The sequence below is a fragment of the Apium graveolens genome, chromosome 5 (assembly GCF_009905375.1).
Source record: "Apium graveolens cultivar Ventura chromosome 5, ASM990537v1, whole genome shotgun sequence".
In the NCBI taxonomy this organism is placed as follows: domain Eukaryota; kingdom Viridiplantae; phylum Streptophyta; class Magnoliopsida; order Apiales; family Apiaceae; genus Apium; species Apium graveolens.
The window spans coordinates 26,698,401-26,713,798 of record NC_133651.1 but is presented as its reverse complement, the minus strand read 5'-3'; the positions used below and the strand labels follow the sequence as shown (position 1 = coordinate 26,713,798).

At 33.4% G+C, this 15,398-nt stretch overlaps 1 protein-coding gene across 3 annotated transcripts in view; it reads right to left on the bottom strand.

Moving 5' to 3' along the window:
* Positions 1 to 4,576: 4,576 nt before the first annotated feature.
* LOC141661348 (protein MICRORCHIDIA 6-like) overlaps positions 4,577 to 15,398 on the bottom strand; it is a 29,350-nt gene continuing 18,528 nt past the window's right edge. The window contains exons 19-25 of one of the 3 annotated variants that reach the window (XM_074468334.1): positions 8,392 to 8,434; positions 7,475 to 7,667; positions 7,216 to 7,385; positions 7,002 to 7,081; positions 6,309 to 6,351; positions 5,430 to 5,516; positions 4,577 to 4,944 (exon numbers count right to left, since the gene is read on the bottom strand). In XM_074468334.1, the coding sequence (XP_074324435.1) occupies positions 4,936 to 4,944; positions 5,430 to 5,516; positions 6,309 to 6,351; positions 7,002 to 7,081; positions 7,216 to 7,385; positions 7,475 to 7,667; positions 8,392 to 8,434 (625 nt within the window). In that variant the 3' untranslated portion in view covers positions 4,577 to 4,935. The remainder of the gene's footprint in view (positions 4,945 to 5,429; positions 5,517 to 6,308; positions 6,352 to 7,001; positions 7,082 to 7,215; positions 7,386 to 7,474; positions 7,668 to 8,391; positions 8,435 to 15,398) is intronic. The other 2 variants (XM_074468335.1, XM_074468336.1) reach the window with 2 other exon arrangements.

Genomic DNA, 15,398 nt, shown 5'->3' with positions numbered 1-15,398 from the left:
TGGATTATTTGCTCTTATCGATTCAAATATATAACTATAATAGAATGGAAACTTGTATCTATATTTGCATCATTATAATCTGGGTTAGCAATATGGAGAACATTATTTTATTATAGGAGACATAGGAAATGGTGATCTCTGATCTGTATAATTTTTTGGGACTTAAAATCTTAAAAAATAGTTCATACTTAATACCATAAATCCATAATTTTCTAATATTTTATAAAATTAATTGTACTTGCATTAGAAGAATATATCATAAATCCAAATTATTCCCATACAGAAAGGGTCTTCGTATTTAAAAAGAAAAAATCTTTGATGTTAGCATAAAATAAGGACATTTCAATGCTGGTACCATACATATTCTCTTTTCGTGTATAATTAATTAGGGGCTAATTCAATGGAAACCAATTTAGAATGAAAATTAGAAACCAAATAATTTTTTTTTAAAATTAATTCGAAATATAACACATATGGTATGTAAATCAATTGTTGAGAGATGTAAAAAGTACAGTGAAACTCGGATTTTAAAAAAATTACAGTTTGACGGGAAATATCAAATTAAAAATGGTTTGGAAAAACTGAAATTGCGTGTGGGAGTTGGGTGGTGTGATTTAGGAGGGACTATTAGATTATGTAGATCTAATGACTTACATTAGTTTTAAGTTTCTATTTTAATTTTAGTTTGTATTTGATCAAAAATCTAAAGTATAGTCTGGTCACTGTTTTAAAAAACCCGATTCAACTGATTAGTTTCCGATTAATTCCCTACAAAATATCCGATCGGTTCGATCCTTGAAATCCGATTAATTTTTACGAATTTTTTCTTTATTAGAGTATATATAATTATTTATTAAATTTAAAGTACTCCCTCTGTCCCATTAAATTGTATACATCAATTTTTAACACGCTTTTCAATACTCGTTTAAAGTATAATTTCATAATTTTTTTTTAAATTTTTTTTGAATAAACAATTTATGTTTAAACTTTTATTCAAAAAAACAAAATTTGAAAAAAATATTATAAAACTATATTTTATAGAAGTCTCGAAATACGTGCAAACAATGCACGTATATATCAACGGACGGAGGGAGTACTATATTAATTTAAAGATGAATAGGTAAAGAAATTATGATATAATAAATATATATATATATATATTAATAAATAACTAATATAATGATAATAATATATTAAATATAATTTAATATTATAATACTTCTGATTTTTACTACCGATTAATCGCCGATTCCAATTAAACCTAAATCAGTAGTTCAACCGATCTACCCGATTCGTGATTTTTACAACACTGAGTCTATCACTTTATTAATGTAACAATTCATGATTCATATATTTTATATTGATGCAATTATTATGTTACAATGATGCTTTTATTAAATGGGAATTTTAATTTAAGTTTTTCTATTATTTAATTTTACAGGACATAAAGTTTCACTTTACAAACAGGAGCCCTCAAACATTCATTCGATTTTGGTATAATTGTTATCTGTATGCACATATCTTGCTGCATAGATGACTTTTTGCAATCGCAGGCACAAGTAAAAAAAATGATAAATGGTAATATAAGCACAAGTCGAAAATATGTTACATGGGCCAAAATTTGCAAAGGTAACATTTTGCAGGTGTTGAATTTTTGAATGTCATCATTGATTACAATGACAACATAATTCTTAGTTATGACGACATGTAGAAAAATATTGGCGTAAATAGGTGTAGCAACATCCCGAGAGCCCTACAATTTGTGCATCGTAATCGAGCAAAATGTACATGACATGGAATTTGTGTTGAGGATGTTGTGTGTCATAAAGTGCTGATTGCTCCGATTCAATCCTCATAAAAAAAAATAGGCATTTGTCATCATCTATAGAATTATATGTTGTAACAGCAGATGGTATATTGTGGCATACATAAACCCTAGAATTGGTGATAGAGATAAGACACGCCCTCCTTGATCACCCACAGCCAGAAGATCACCACAGTCTTCAAAGTCAAAATTAATAACAACTCTGTATTTATAGCAAGCTTTAAATACAACAAGGCTACATATTTATAACCAAAATTAATAATATTACCAGGCACCAACTGATTACAAACTCTGATACTACTAATCACAGACTGGCAGCCTACTTCCCATTTTCCACTACGTGTTGTCATTTTAAGATCATACTAAATCTCAAGTATCTTTACTCATCTCTATTCGACCATAGTGCTCAATCACACATTGGGACTAAACAATACTATATGAGCTACAGAGTGATCAAAAATATTAATAGAATCACAAATACGATTAATCAAGAATCAACCCCGATATAAACCTCCTAACCTCACAAAACACATCATTTCCTATACCAAATCGCAATACAAATGCATTTTTACGGTCGTCAATAAAAACTAATTAAAAATTAATAATTTCGAATTTCACCTTATCTTCATTCAAACTCTACACAATATTATTTAAAGTTGAAATTTGGGATCCGTATAACCGCATTTAACAATGTTTGTTTAAACACATTAACATGAAATTATTGTAACGCCATGTAACATTGTAAATTATTTAATTTAACTATATGAATATAAATTTTGAACTACTATGTACATAGAGTGGCATGTAAAAATTGTAATGCCATTTCATTTACTAAATTTATGAAACTATAAATTTAATACAAACATTTATATTAATGCATGTTCACTTGTGATACAAGGGAAAAGTCAACCACCATATTAGAGGCTAATCACATACGCGATTAGATAACCAAAAAATATGACTCGATCGGCGACTCGAAACTATAAATACCACTTAATGAAAGGGTTAAATTCTGAAAAAATGTAAAATTATTTTTAAAAAAGGGTTAAATTGTATCATTCTTATATTTAAGGGTCAAAATTATAATATTTCGTGTAGGGATTCAAATAAAAAAAATGTGTTATAATTTAAGGGTCAAAATGTAAATAATTATCGTGAAATTACTCAATTATCCAGATTTATTTTAACTGTAAACGTCAAATTGACGAAATTGATGTTGTTTACCCAAAACCTTTGTAAGAGTGCAAAGTATAATTATTAAAATAATAGCACGAAAAGAATCAATAAGATGCGAATGCAATTTATAAAAAAAGATATGCGCTACTTTTGAAAGTAGATAGATTTATCTGGGTTTTGTGTATATAAAATATGAGTTAGGGCTTCATTAATCGCAACTGGCAAAGGTGTGTTCTATAGTGTACAGCACAAGCAACGGGGGCATGTTTTAATCAGCGTGACACATCGCATATGAATACCTGTCATGACAATTTGTTTTAGTAAATGATTAGCAATTTCTTCTGAAACTTTATTATATGACACCTAGCATATGAATACCTGTCATGACTTTCTATGACACAAATTAATTTATCTCCTGTCTCAAAATTAAACTCACTTTAATTTTTTATGCGTATTTTAAGGTGAATAAAATTGATAGTTATATAAATTATTTTTCAAAATTTATTTTCTGAATAAAAATATACATATTAAAACTTAATTCAATTTTTTTAAAAAAAATATGCGAAATTATGACTTTTGTACACCTTAAAAGTACGAGTAAAAAGTTAAAGTAACTTGTATTTTGAAATGTAGGGAGTAATTTTTAAATGTAAAATTATACTTTATATTTTTTCTTTTTTATTTCATGCAACAGTATAATCAAAATCAAACCGATATTTTTTAATTTAAACCGACCAGTTTTAATTTTTAAAAACCGAAGACGTGTGACCTCAGTTTCAGTTTTATACAAAAATCGACCAGAACGAACTGTGCGCTACCGTAGTACTCCCTCTGTCCCCTAGAAAGTATATATCGGGGGACGGAAAGTCGGCACGCATTTTAATACTCATTTATAATATATTAATATAAATTATTTTATTTTTTTTTCTTCTAAATAAAAATTTGATATTTAAAGTTTAATAAAAAAAGAAAATTTTAAAAATAAATTTTAAAAAAATATATTTTATTCACCTTAAAATATATGTTTAATATTAAAAAATTTGTATACAAATGAACAGGGACCGAGGGAGTATCGGTTTCACGGAGATGCTCTTCGTCTTGAGTCTCCTTTACAACACCTACATATGAATAACTAGAGTTACATGTTATGTTCCAAGAAATCTTATTATGAACAAGAATCAAACCCAAACTTGAGATACAAAAAATAAACCTAATAATCCTAAACAGTAAAATATATTATTTGTATGTTGTTTTATTATTATTAATTTATGCTGTCCTCATTGATTTAAGTGTGTATATCTGCGTGCTATAATGTGGTGTAAAAATAATTAGTTAGCACTTCTAAATTTACTACATAAAATTCACTACATACGTTGATTGTTGAGTAGATATGTTGATCCAATCTTTTCCGTTTTCTTCAGTCTCTTTTTAGACACCGTTATAGCGCCTTTCGAGATAAAGGTTTTCATTTGTCGAGAAGTATAAAATGCAAAACTCACCCTGAAATAATACTGGAATGTACTTGTATCACTCCTACAAATGGTGATATATATTGGTTCCAGTGATATGCTGATATGCAACTTTAACAAACAAATATGGAAGCCACAACAGTTGCAAAAAACTAATATATACAGTAGTTGCCATATACATGCCGGGGATGGGGGGATATGGTGGTTTGGTTTACACCACAGGAGGGTGAACGGTGAAGTTTAAAATAGAGATAACATGCAAGAGAGCCGGATATGACTAGGCTCTCGACAAAACTATGGCCTAAGTACACCATACTGCATGCTAAGATTCATACGCAGTCAAAATCGTCCTACCAAAGTTTTAGATACCAATACTGTTCGTCATTATATTTCTGATGACAGGCAGGATGCAAAAATGATGCTGGAGAATGGAATGAAATTCAATTTGAGGGCGTGCAACTCCATCTACTGAAGCTGCAATAAGAAGCACCAGTATGAGACCTTAAAAACACTGTATCAACAACCATTAATCAGTTATACCAAGACAAAAATGTACTAACGTGTTTGATACTTTAAAAACGCAGGAGCGCTGTTTCACTTATGCTACTTACTATACATGCCAATTCTTAATTGTGGAACGGGTGTAGGTCTGTCTAATTATTGGCCATTTAATACTAATATCAGTATTCCCTATATGAATTTTGTCGAGGAGTGATTCTCTGTGTTGGTATGACATCTTTGCAACTTCAATTGTCTGTACTCGGTAAAAGAAATATACCCTTATGGTAGGTGATTGATGATTAAACTATGCACAATGCTCCGCCTCTACAGGCTTAGAGTGAATGCAGGAGCAGGTGGTATGTTGATATGAAATCAGTTTTACACTTCATAATAAACACATCAAGTCAATACGATTCACCAGCATTAGCATGATAAGACATCACTACCTTGTTTCTTACCTCAAGCTTCTCCAACAACTGTAATTCAGCTAACAGCCGAGTGTATTCATTCCGGGCCTCTCTCAACTCATTTTCAAGTGTTATCACCTGGGGAAAAAATATATTTTTCTCAAATTTACCAATATAAAGTGTGATAATAATAGATATCGTTGATTTGAATGGAATTAAAAAGGCTAACTACCATAGATTTACATCACCTAAACTCTACTGAATAACAACAGAAGGTGCATATGACAGTATTCCTGAAGTTAGCATGTATAAATCTAATGCTGGCTGCTAATATTACTGAAGTTATTCAGTATGGTTCCATTGTGTGGAAGAGATGGAGTGAAGCGTAAATAGAATATAAATTAAACCGTATATGTAAAAATTTGCATACATGCCCTTATTCCATGTCACCTCATTCTGTCAATTTTTTTGTTTTAATGCACATAAATTCCTACAACATATCCTTTTGACATCTTATCATACAAACTTGCACCATAATTATCTTCACTTTAACATCTTCCATCCTTTGTGTCCACTCCTTATTTATTGTTCAATTACGTTTCATTCAATTTCCACCTCATTCCCACCCGAAAGGACTTTTTTACTAGAGTTTAGAAGTGGTCGTATATTTTGACATCTATTTACCAACTTCCTCAATGATGGTGACTAACTCAACCAAGTTAGGATCATTCAAAAAAGCCCATTGCACTGTTTTATCCCTAAAAGGAGCTAACTAATCTACAATTTTAACAAACTGAAAAAACATCAACATAACAAATTAACAAGTTGTAGTTAGAAAAGTTCCAAAAAAAAGTTAGCGTATATATAAAGTTAAAAATTCATGGGTACTAAATTTACTTAGGTAGAGAATGAGTGGATCTGAGATAGTACCTTCTGATTTAGTACCGCTTCCTTCCTCACATTTTCAAGGCACCTTGAGGGGAAAAAATAAAAAGCTTAGTGATAGGATGCTGAATGATCTTTTGTGCATATGCCTAATGACTTAGACTGCTACTATCAGAGATTACTTAATCTGCAGATTATATGGTGGTACATCTTTTTCTTCGGTGCAGTACTTTCCTATCCCCCGTTTAAGGTAGAATAGCACAGCATAAATACAGCTGGATTTTGCAGTTCAAAGAGTAAACAACGTAATAACAACATAAACCAAATGTTCTTGTTTTTTCTCTTCTAACACAAGTGACCATGTTTGTCTGAAGTGGGAAGCGATAATTCTTAACAGTACCCCTTTTTTTCTATACAGACGTGTACATTTCCTACCCCTTTTTTTATCATTCGGGCCTGGTGGGTACCGGGTCGGGTCAGGTAAAGGCACATGGATGCCAGAACCACCATGTCGCTTGTCGACTTCTTATTTACAGCGACTAGGCGACTAGTTGACCACTCAATAACAATAAGCGCACCCATCATATAGTTCAAGTAAAGTTCGTCTGTTATAAATCTTTCACGCATAACGGTAGTATGTTATAATAAACAATGGTTGTAATTGGTGCAAATTTGTTTTTACTAGTTGAGCAACAGAAGTTAATTATAAACATATCTTTAATAAGCTGTACTACTCACTCTGTATGAAGTCTTCTGTTTTGTTGCATTATGACTACGGCCCGTTGATTTTCCAGCAATTTACCGGTATCAGTGGTAGGCTGCAACAAAGAAATGATATATTAGAGTAGATTATCTGGAGGTTTATATCAAGATGACAGAGTTATAATAAATTTACTGCCACAAATATCAACGACACATTTGTATACAGCTTAATCGTGGTTGGCAGAATTACACTTAAATAGACCTCTGCTTCTAAACGAGGGTTAGAATGCAGAATTACACTTAAATAGACCTCTGCTTCTAAACGAGGGTTAGAATCAAGAACATTGCCCATCACCACAGCCTTCCGTTTCACCTTGTCAGACTCCTGAAAATCAGAGTCTCTCTTCTTCAAACTTTCTCCTGCGCAACAATAAACATGTTTTCATATTGATGAAAATAAAAATCAAAGATTTCAGCATCTGAGTACAAAATAACGTTTAAAACTCTACCTTGTGAGTTTATTTTGTTGCACATTTGTTGACATGTCATCCTTGCTAGTTCATTTGAAGATGTAACCACCGGAGGTATACAAGTTCCCACAGCATTAAGTGCATTTGCAGCAGAAGAGAATTTTTTACTGAACATAACAGGTTGTTTTGAACCATGTTGTGTGCTGGAATCAGGCGAAACGGGAGTTATCACCTGGGAAAATGCATGAATATTTTCAGATTTACCAGATAAAAGTGTAATAATCATATGGTCTGATTTGAATGGAATTATGGAATCGAAAAGGCTAATTAGAGTGGCTGCTAATATTAGTAGAGCCATTCATGTAGGATTCAATTGCAACAAAAAGTTGGAGTGAAGTGGCAATAGAAATTCATCTGAACTGTGGTCTGTGTATATACTAATTTACATTCATTCCTCCATTCAATTCCACAGATTTAAAAACAGTCCGTTGTGTCAATTTTTGTAATAATGCATTTTCTTTTGTACTTTAATCCTTCTATCTTAACATAGAGAGAACTTGCACATGAATTTCTTCATTCTTCCAACTTCCATCCTTCCCATACACTACTTTCTATTTTTTCATAATGTTTCCTTTCATTTCCACCTCCTTGCACCCAACCGAATGGAGCGCTAGAGTTTAAAAGTGTACCAATCTTTTGACATCTATTTACTAACTTCCTCAATGACGCTGACTACTCAACCAAGTCATGATCATTCAAGCCTAGTGTGCAATATTATTCCTTCAACTAACTAGCTAACGTCCTATTTCCGATAAAACTGAAATAACTTGAAGAATATAACAAGTCATTACTAGAAAAGCTTACAAGAAAAAGAAGCCACATATTAGCATATTATATAAAAATAAAATCATGGTACAACCTACTCATGTAGAAAATGAACTACTCAGAGGCAGTACCTTTTCTTTCAGTACCTCTTCTGTCCTCTCGTTTTCATGGCACCTTCAAGGGAAGTAAAGAAAAAGCTTAGTAATCAGAGATTCTCATGATGAACGTTCTTTGACTGTGCATATAACTAACAAATTAGAGCCATTTGAGTAAGCTTAATAATATTACGTTTGAAATAAGTTTCTTTGGATTGGTAAAATTTAAACTTTAAGTTATTATTTTTTGGATAATTTTATTGTTAACATGCAATATAAGAGTTATTAAAAATTAAACAAATTAAATTAAAAAAAGTATACATTGTACACAAGGATGATGAGATCAACTTTTATCAAAATGGAGTTGTAAAATTAATATAACTGATTCAAAATATACCTCCTATTAACTTTTAAGGTGACTCGCTCACTTATTACACAAACACACATTTTCATAACTTAAAGGTAATTTATTGTAACTTCAAGTCCAGATAAAGCCTGCTCTTGTCAAAGACTAATTTTTCATTTATCTGCAGACAATATGGTGGAAAATCTTTCTCTTTAGTGCAGTACTTCCTATAGACTTATAGCTGGATTCTTTAACTCAATAGAGTAAACAACATAATGTCAAAATACACCAACTGTTCTTTTTTCTTCTACATTAATTGTACGTATTCTGTACTAGGAAGCAACAAATCTTAGCAGGGCCCCCATATAATTAAAATAGTGCATTAAAATATGTAAACTAGTAATACACATTAAAATTAGATTTAAATTAATTTCGTCTGTTATTATAAATTCACGCATAACGGATATATTCGTACATATTCTGGATTAGGAAGCAACAAATCTTAGCAGTGCCCCATTGTAACTCCTTAGTTTTGATGATCACAACACAGCAAGCCATCATGTTGTTATTTGAGAATGTCTGCAGGATATAACAGCTTAATGCCATTGCTGTTTAAGTATCATGACAGCAAGCTATCATAAGACAGTAATCTATTTCAGCAAGCTATGATCAATTGTCAGAATAACAGCAAGCCAAGATGCACAGTCCAGATTCAACAAGGAAGTCGAATTTCATGGAGATTTTATAGGATCTTCATATATATCAGTTGTAAGGACTTCTCTAATATAATAAACGTGCATGATATATAGAGAGCTCATTTATAAAACGTTTTTTACTTATTCAAATTGATTTCCTAAAGAATAGGAGTTTGTTTCTCTTTCAAACTCTTTCTCCTATCTTCATTAAAACGTTTTATCCTCTACTAAATAGAAGAGATATTTTCTGAACGTTGGACTTCTGTGTTTCTCTTCTATCTAACGTACACATGAACGTTGGAAAAACCATCCCAACAATCTTACACGGTAGAATTGGATTCTAGCCGTTGTAATTTGTTGAGGCTGTTTTCAAACGTTAATGTGTGGTTATATAAGTGGTTTTCTTGCAGTTTTATGACCGACGACTTTGCAAGCAAGAACACATACAACTCCTGATCTTTATTGTTTCTAAAATACTCTCGAGCTCTAATTATATACACGTGTTTTATCTTAGAGAGAGTCTATAGTTTGAGTTGTAAACTTTATCATTGATTTGTATTGTTCAAATTGTATTGATTAGTTGCTGGATAAGTTGGCTACGGAAACAAGGGTTTAGTGGTACTTGCTAGAGGAGTTTGTACTACGGGGTAGTATAGTACTTAGAGAGCAGGTTCTTAAACAGGGTTTCAGCAAGCCATTATCAGCAGCTGGGATAAAGGGAGATATATTGTTGTATCTTGTAGTTGTAACCTTCATTGATCAATAATATATTCTCTTACCAAGTTGGTAAGGGACCAGGACGTAGACCATAGGGGCTTAGGGGTCGAACATGGCTAAAATTCTTGTGTGTTCTATTTACTTTCCTGCACATTATTTTCTGCATTGCATTTAGTCATTTCAGCTTACTATCATTATCAGATTATAGTTCAGTTGATAAAATCTCAGTAAGCTATTATCGGGTAAAATTTAAAAGTAATCCTAGTTAGCCATAATCACCTATTCACCCCCCCTCTAGGTGTAATTTCAGTTGGTATCAGAGCTTTGGTATACTAATCTTTCTGTAACAGGAATAGTATTCGATCGAAATGGCTGACAAATATCCCGAAGGAACCTCAGATTACCGAGCACCTCTCTTGCTTGGTACAGAAAACTATAACTGGTGGAAAGGTCGCATGGAAGTGTATCTATCCAGGGAGCCACTAGCTTTGAGAGTTGTTCAGAAGGGTCCTTTTGAGTTCAAGGACAAAGAAGGCAAAGTGAAAGACGTTGATGATCTCACAGAGGCTGAACTAATCAAATACAGCTTCAATGGAAAGGCTAGGAATTCTCTCATGAATGGGTTATGTCCTAGTGAATGTGATAAAGTCTCTTCATGCAAATCAGCTAAAGAGATATGGGATACTCTGGAATTGTATCACGAAGGATCCAAGAGTTTAAGAAAGGTGAAATTGAGTAAACTAATGAATGAGTTTGGAAATTTCAAGCTTCAAGACGGAGAAACTATTCGAGAAAGTCAAGCTAGATTCCAGATAAATCTGAATGCCTTAAAGCAGCTTGGCAAACATATCTGAAGATACTTAGTGCTGTGCCATTTATCTATGAACCAAAGGTAACAGCTCTAGAATCCTCTCCAACTATAGATACTATGGATCAATTGGCTGTTTTTGCAGAATTGGAACAATTTGAAAGCAAAATCAAGGAAAGCCAATCAAGTTCGATGCAAGCACCAGTTGCTCAAATGAAGCAATTAGCTCTTCACACTAATGATAGCTTACTGGAATCTGAAGATGAGTCAGACGAAGAACTAGCTTTAATATCCAGAAAGATCAGAAAGATGATCGAGAAGAAGAACAAGCTGAAAAGAGATAAACGCAGATTTTCCAACAACAAGAAGCCCAACAAGGATTCTAAAGATCAGACATGCTTTGAATGTGGAAAGCCAGGCCATTATAAGCGGGACTGCTACAAATTGAAGTCAAAACAGCAAACTGTCTTCAAGGATAAGAAGAAAGCTAAAGCTCTAATGACTTGGAGTGATGATGACTCGGTTTCCAGTGATGATTCAAGTGGAGACATGGTCAATCTTGCCCTAGTTGGACTTGATGATGATTCTGTTCGAGGAAATTCAGAAAGTGGATACCTAGAAAGTGATTCAGAAGAAGATCAGAGTGAGGTAAACTCTTGTAAATATAATTTATCTTCTGAAAATATTGTTTTGGAACCACTAACCATGCAGGAATGTAAGAATGTATCTATGGGTGAATATTATTCTCTTAAAGCTGAAAATAGCAAGCTAAAAGAGAAGAATAATTATCTCAAGACTATGGTTCAAGATTTGATGAGCAAAGTAGATACTTGGATTGACAAGAAGGTACCTACACAAGCTGACAAAGAGGCTGAAATCAAGGATCTTCAAGCTAAAGTTAGTCATGTGGAAAACTTCAACAAAATTCTCCTCAAAAGAAACAAGACTCAATTAATGGAGATCACAGAGTTAAAGAAGGAGATTGAAGCAAGGGATGAATGTTTGGAGCTGTTCAAACTCAGAGAATCAATAGATGCAACACCTTCAAATCAAGCAGAAGAACCATCTCAGCAAGCTGAAATCATAAGTCAGCAAGCTGAAAAGATTGATCTGCTCACAAAGGAAGTGGAGGATCTGAAAAAGGGCATGGGATCGTTTGTTCAAGGAGAAGAAAGTCTCAAATCTATGATGAACAACACAAATATTCCATTGGTCAGAGAAGGAATTGGAATGAATGCAAACAAGAAGGACAAAGCTCTAAGATATGAAGGAAAACATGGCATACCCTATGATTATGCTATGCCTTGGAAGATATGCAACAGATGTGGAAAGAAAGGGCATCTTGAAAAGCATTGCAAAGTTCAGAATGGACAAAAATCATACCATGGAGGAAACAAACAGAAAACAGCTTACTATGATCAGAATGGCAGAACAAAGACAGCTTACCATCATCAGGCTGGCAGAGTTAAATCACCTAGATTTCTCCAAAAATGGATAAAGAAATCTGATTTACATGTTTTATATGTTTTATCTGCTAACCATGTCGGACCCAACAAACTTTGGGTACCAAAAGGTTGAGTTGTTTTATGTGTTTTGTAGATGTGTCTTGCCGCTCGAGTCAAATCAACTCAATGGATTTTAGATAGCGGATGTACTAGACATATGAGTGGAGACAAAGCACAATTCTTGAGTCTTCAGATGAAAAAGGGTGGAAGAGTGACTATTGGTGATAGCAAAACTCTTCAAATTCTTGGAAAAGGTAAAATAGGTAATAAACACATTTCAATTGATAAAGTTCAATATGTTAAAGGCCTTAAATATAATCTGCTTAGCATAAGTCAGTTATATGATGATGGTCATACTGTTAACTTTGGTATTGATAAGTGTATTATTACTATTGGTACTAACAAAGTCCCCCTAGTTGCTAGAAGGGAAGGAAATATATATATTTTGGACTTTGAGTTGCAGAAAACAGCTTGCTGTCTTGCTGCAATAGACACTGATCCTTATGTTTGGCATAGAAGATTGGGTCATGCTCACATGGACTTACTTAACAAGCTTTCAAAGAAGAAGCTAGTCAAAGGTTTACCCAAAATCAAGTATGTCAAGACTGAGGTGTGTTCGGCATGCCAATTAGGCAAGCAAATTAGAAGTACTCACAAAGCAAAGAAAATGGTATCTACTTCTAAACCCTTAGAACTTTTACATTTAGACTTATTTGGTCCAGAAGCTTATAAAAGTATAGGAGGTAAGCAATATGGTTTTGTAATTGTTGATGATTATTCTCGTTTTACATGGGTATTGTTTCTTAGAACTAAAGATGCTGCTTTTAATGAGTTTGAGAAATTAATTAAATTACTTGAGAATAAGCTCAATACAAAGCTTGTAGGAATAAGGAGTGATCGAGGTGGTGAATTCCAAAAAGACTTTGTTACTTATTGTGAAGAAAGAGGAATATCACATGAATTCTCGGCTCCAAGGACTCCACAACAAAATGGTGTGGTGGAACGCAAGAATAGGTCACTGCAAGAGACAGCAAGGACTTTGTTGCAAGAAAGCAAGTTACCTAGAAGTTTTTGGGCAGAAGCAGTCAACACAGCATGCTATGTTCTGAATAGAGTATTGATAAGACCTATTTTGGACAAGACTCCATATGAATTGCTCAAGAAAAAGAGGCCCAACATCAGTTACTTCAGAATCTTTGGCTCAAAGTGTTTTGTGCTCAAGACAATTAGTAATGATGGTAAATTTGATGCTAAATCTTATGAAGCTATTTTTCTTGGTTATTCTATGAATAGTAAAACCTATAGAGTTTATAATTTGTCTAAGCATATTGTTGAGGAATCTATAGATGTTACTTTTCAAGAACCTAACAATGATCTTTCAAGAGACGAGGAAGATGATGCAGGTGAAGCTGGACAACAGCAAGCTGAAACAGAGAAGGCTTCTCCAAAACAGCAAGCTGAAACAGAGACTGATTCTGGAAAACAGCAAGCTGAAATTGAAACTGCCTCAGGAAATCAGCAAGCAGAACCTTCTACTCCAGTTGATGATGCAATTGTAAAGATGGCAAAGATGACTCTTGATGGTCCTAGAGGAAATAGAGCAAAGGATAAAATGACAATCTATGATGGTGAAGACTTAGCTCCTCCATCTAAGATAAGGAAGACTTCACATGAAGATATTGCAAAGCATTCATTGCCAAAAGCTACACGGACAGTGAAGAATCACCCTCCAGAACAGGTTATTGGTGATATTTCTGATGGTCTCAAGACAAGAAAAGGCACTGCAAACTTTTGTGCTTATGCTGCATTTTTAGCTCAAGAGGAACCCAAAAATGTCAAAGAAGCACTTGAAGATGAAAATTGGATCACGGCTATGCAAGAAGAACTCAATCAATTCGAACGATGTGATGTTTGGGAACTGGTCAAGCCACCAAAGGATGCTTCAATCATTGGTACAAAATGGATTTTCAAAAATAAAGTGGATGAATTTGGTACTGTTACTCGAAATAAAGCAAGGCTCGTGGCACAAGGGTACAACCAACAAGAAGGCATTGACTTTGATCAAACTTATGTTCCAGTAGCTAGATTGGAATCAATTAGGATGCTTCTTGCTTATGCATGCTACAAGAAGATCAAGCTACATCAAATGGACGTCAAAAGTGCTTTTCTTAATGGATTTCTGGAAGAGAAAGTTTATGTCAAGCAACCCCCTGGTTTTGAACATGGACAACATCCGGACTATGTCTACAAGCTTAAGAAGGCATTATATGGCTTAAAGCAAGCACCAAGGGCTTGGTACAAGAGGCTCAGTAAGTTTTTGATCAAAAATGGCTTCATTCGAGGTAAAATTGATCCTACTTTATTTACTAAGCAAAATGGTAATGATATTTTGATTGTCCAGATATATGTAGATGATATAATCTTTGGATCCACTAATGATTCTATGTGTGAGTGGTTTTCTAAGTGTATGAGCAGTGAATTTGACATGAGCATGATGGGTGAGCTCAATTATTTCTTGGGGCTCCAAATTAAACAATCTAAAGATGGAATTTATGTGCATCAATCAAAATATGTCAAGAATTTGCTGACCAGATTTGGTTTTGACAATGTCAAGCCGAAATCTACTCCAATGAATCAAAATAGCAAGCTGACATCGGATGAAAAAGGTAAAGATGTTGATATCAAGAAGTATAGAGGTATGATTGGTAGTCTTTTATATCTTACTGCTTCTCGGCCAGATATTATGTATAGTGTTTGTGTATGTGCTCGTTTTCAAGCTAAACCTAAGGAATCACACTTAAATGCAGTTAAAAGAATATTTCGATATTTAAGTGGGACTATTAATCTTGGGTTATTTTATCCTATTACAAGCACATTTGATCTTGTGGGGTATAGTGATGCTGACTATGCAGGTTGTCAAACTGATAGAAAGAGTACAAGTGGTGTTTGTACATTTTTAGGACAAAGTCTCG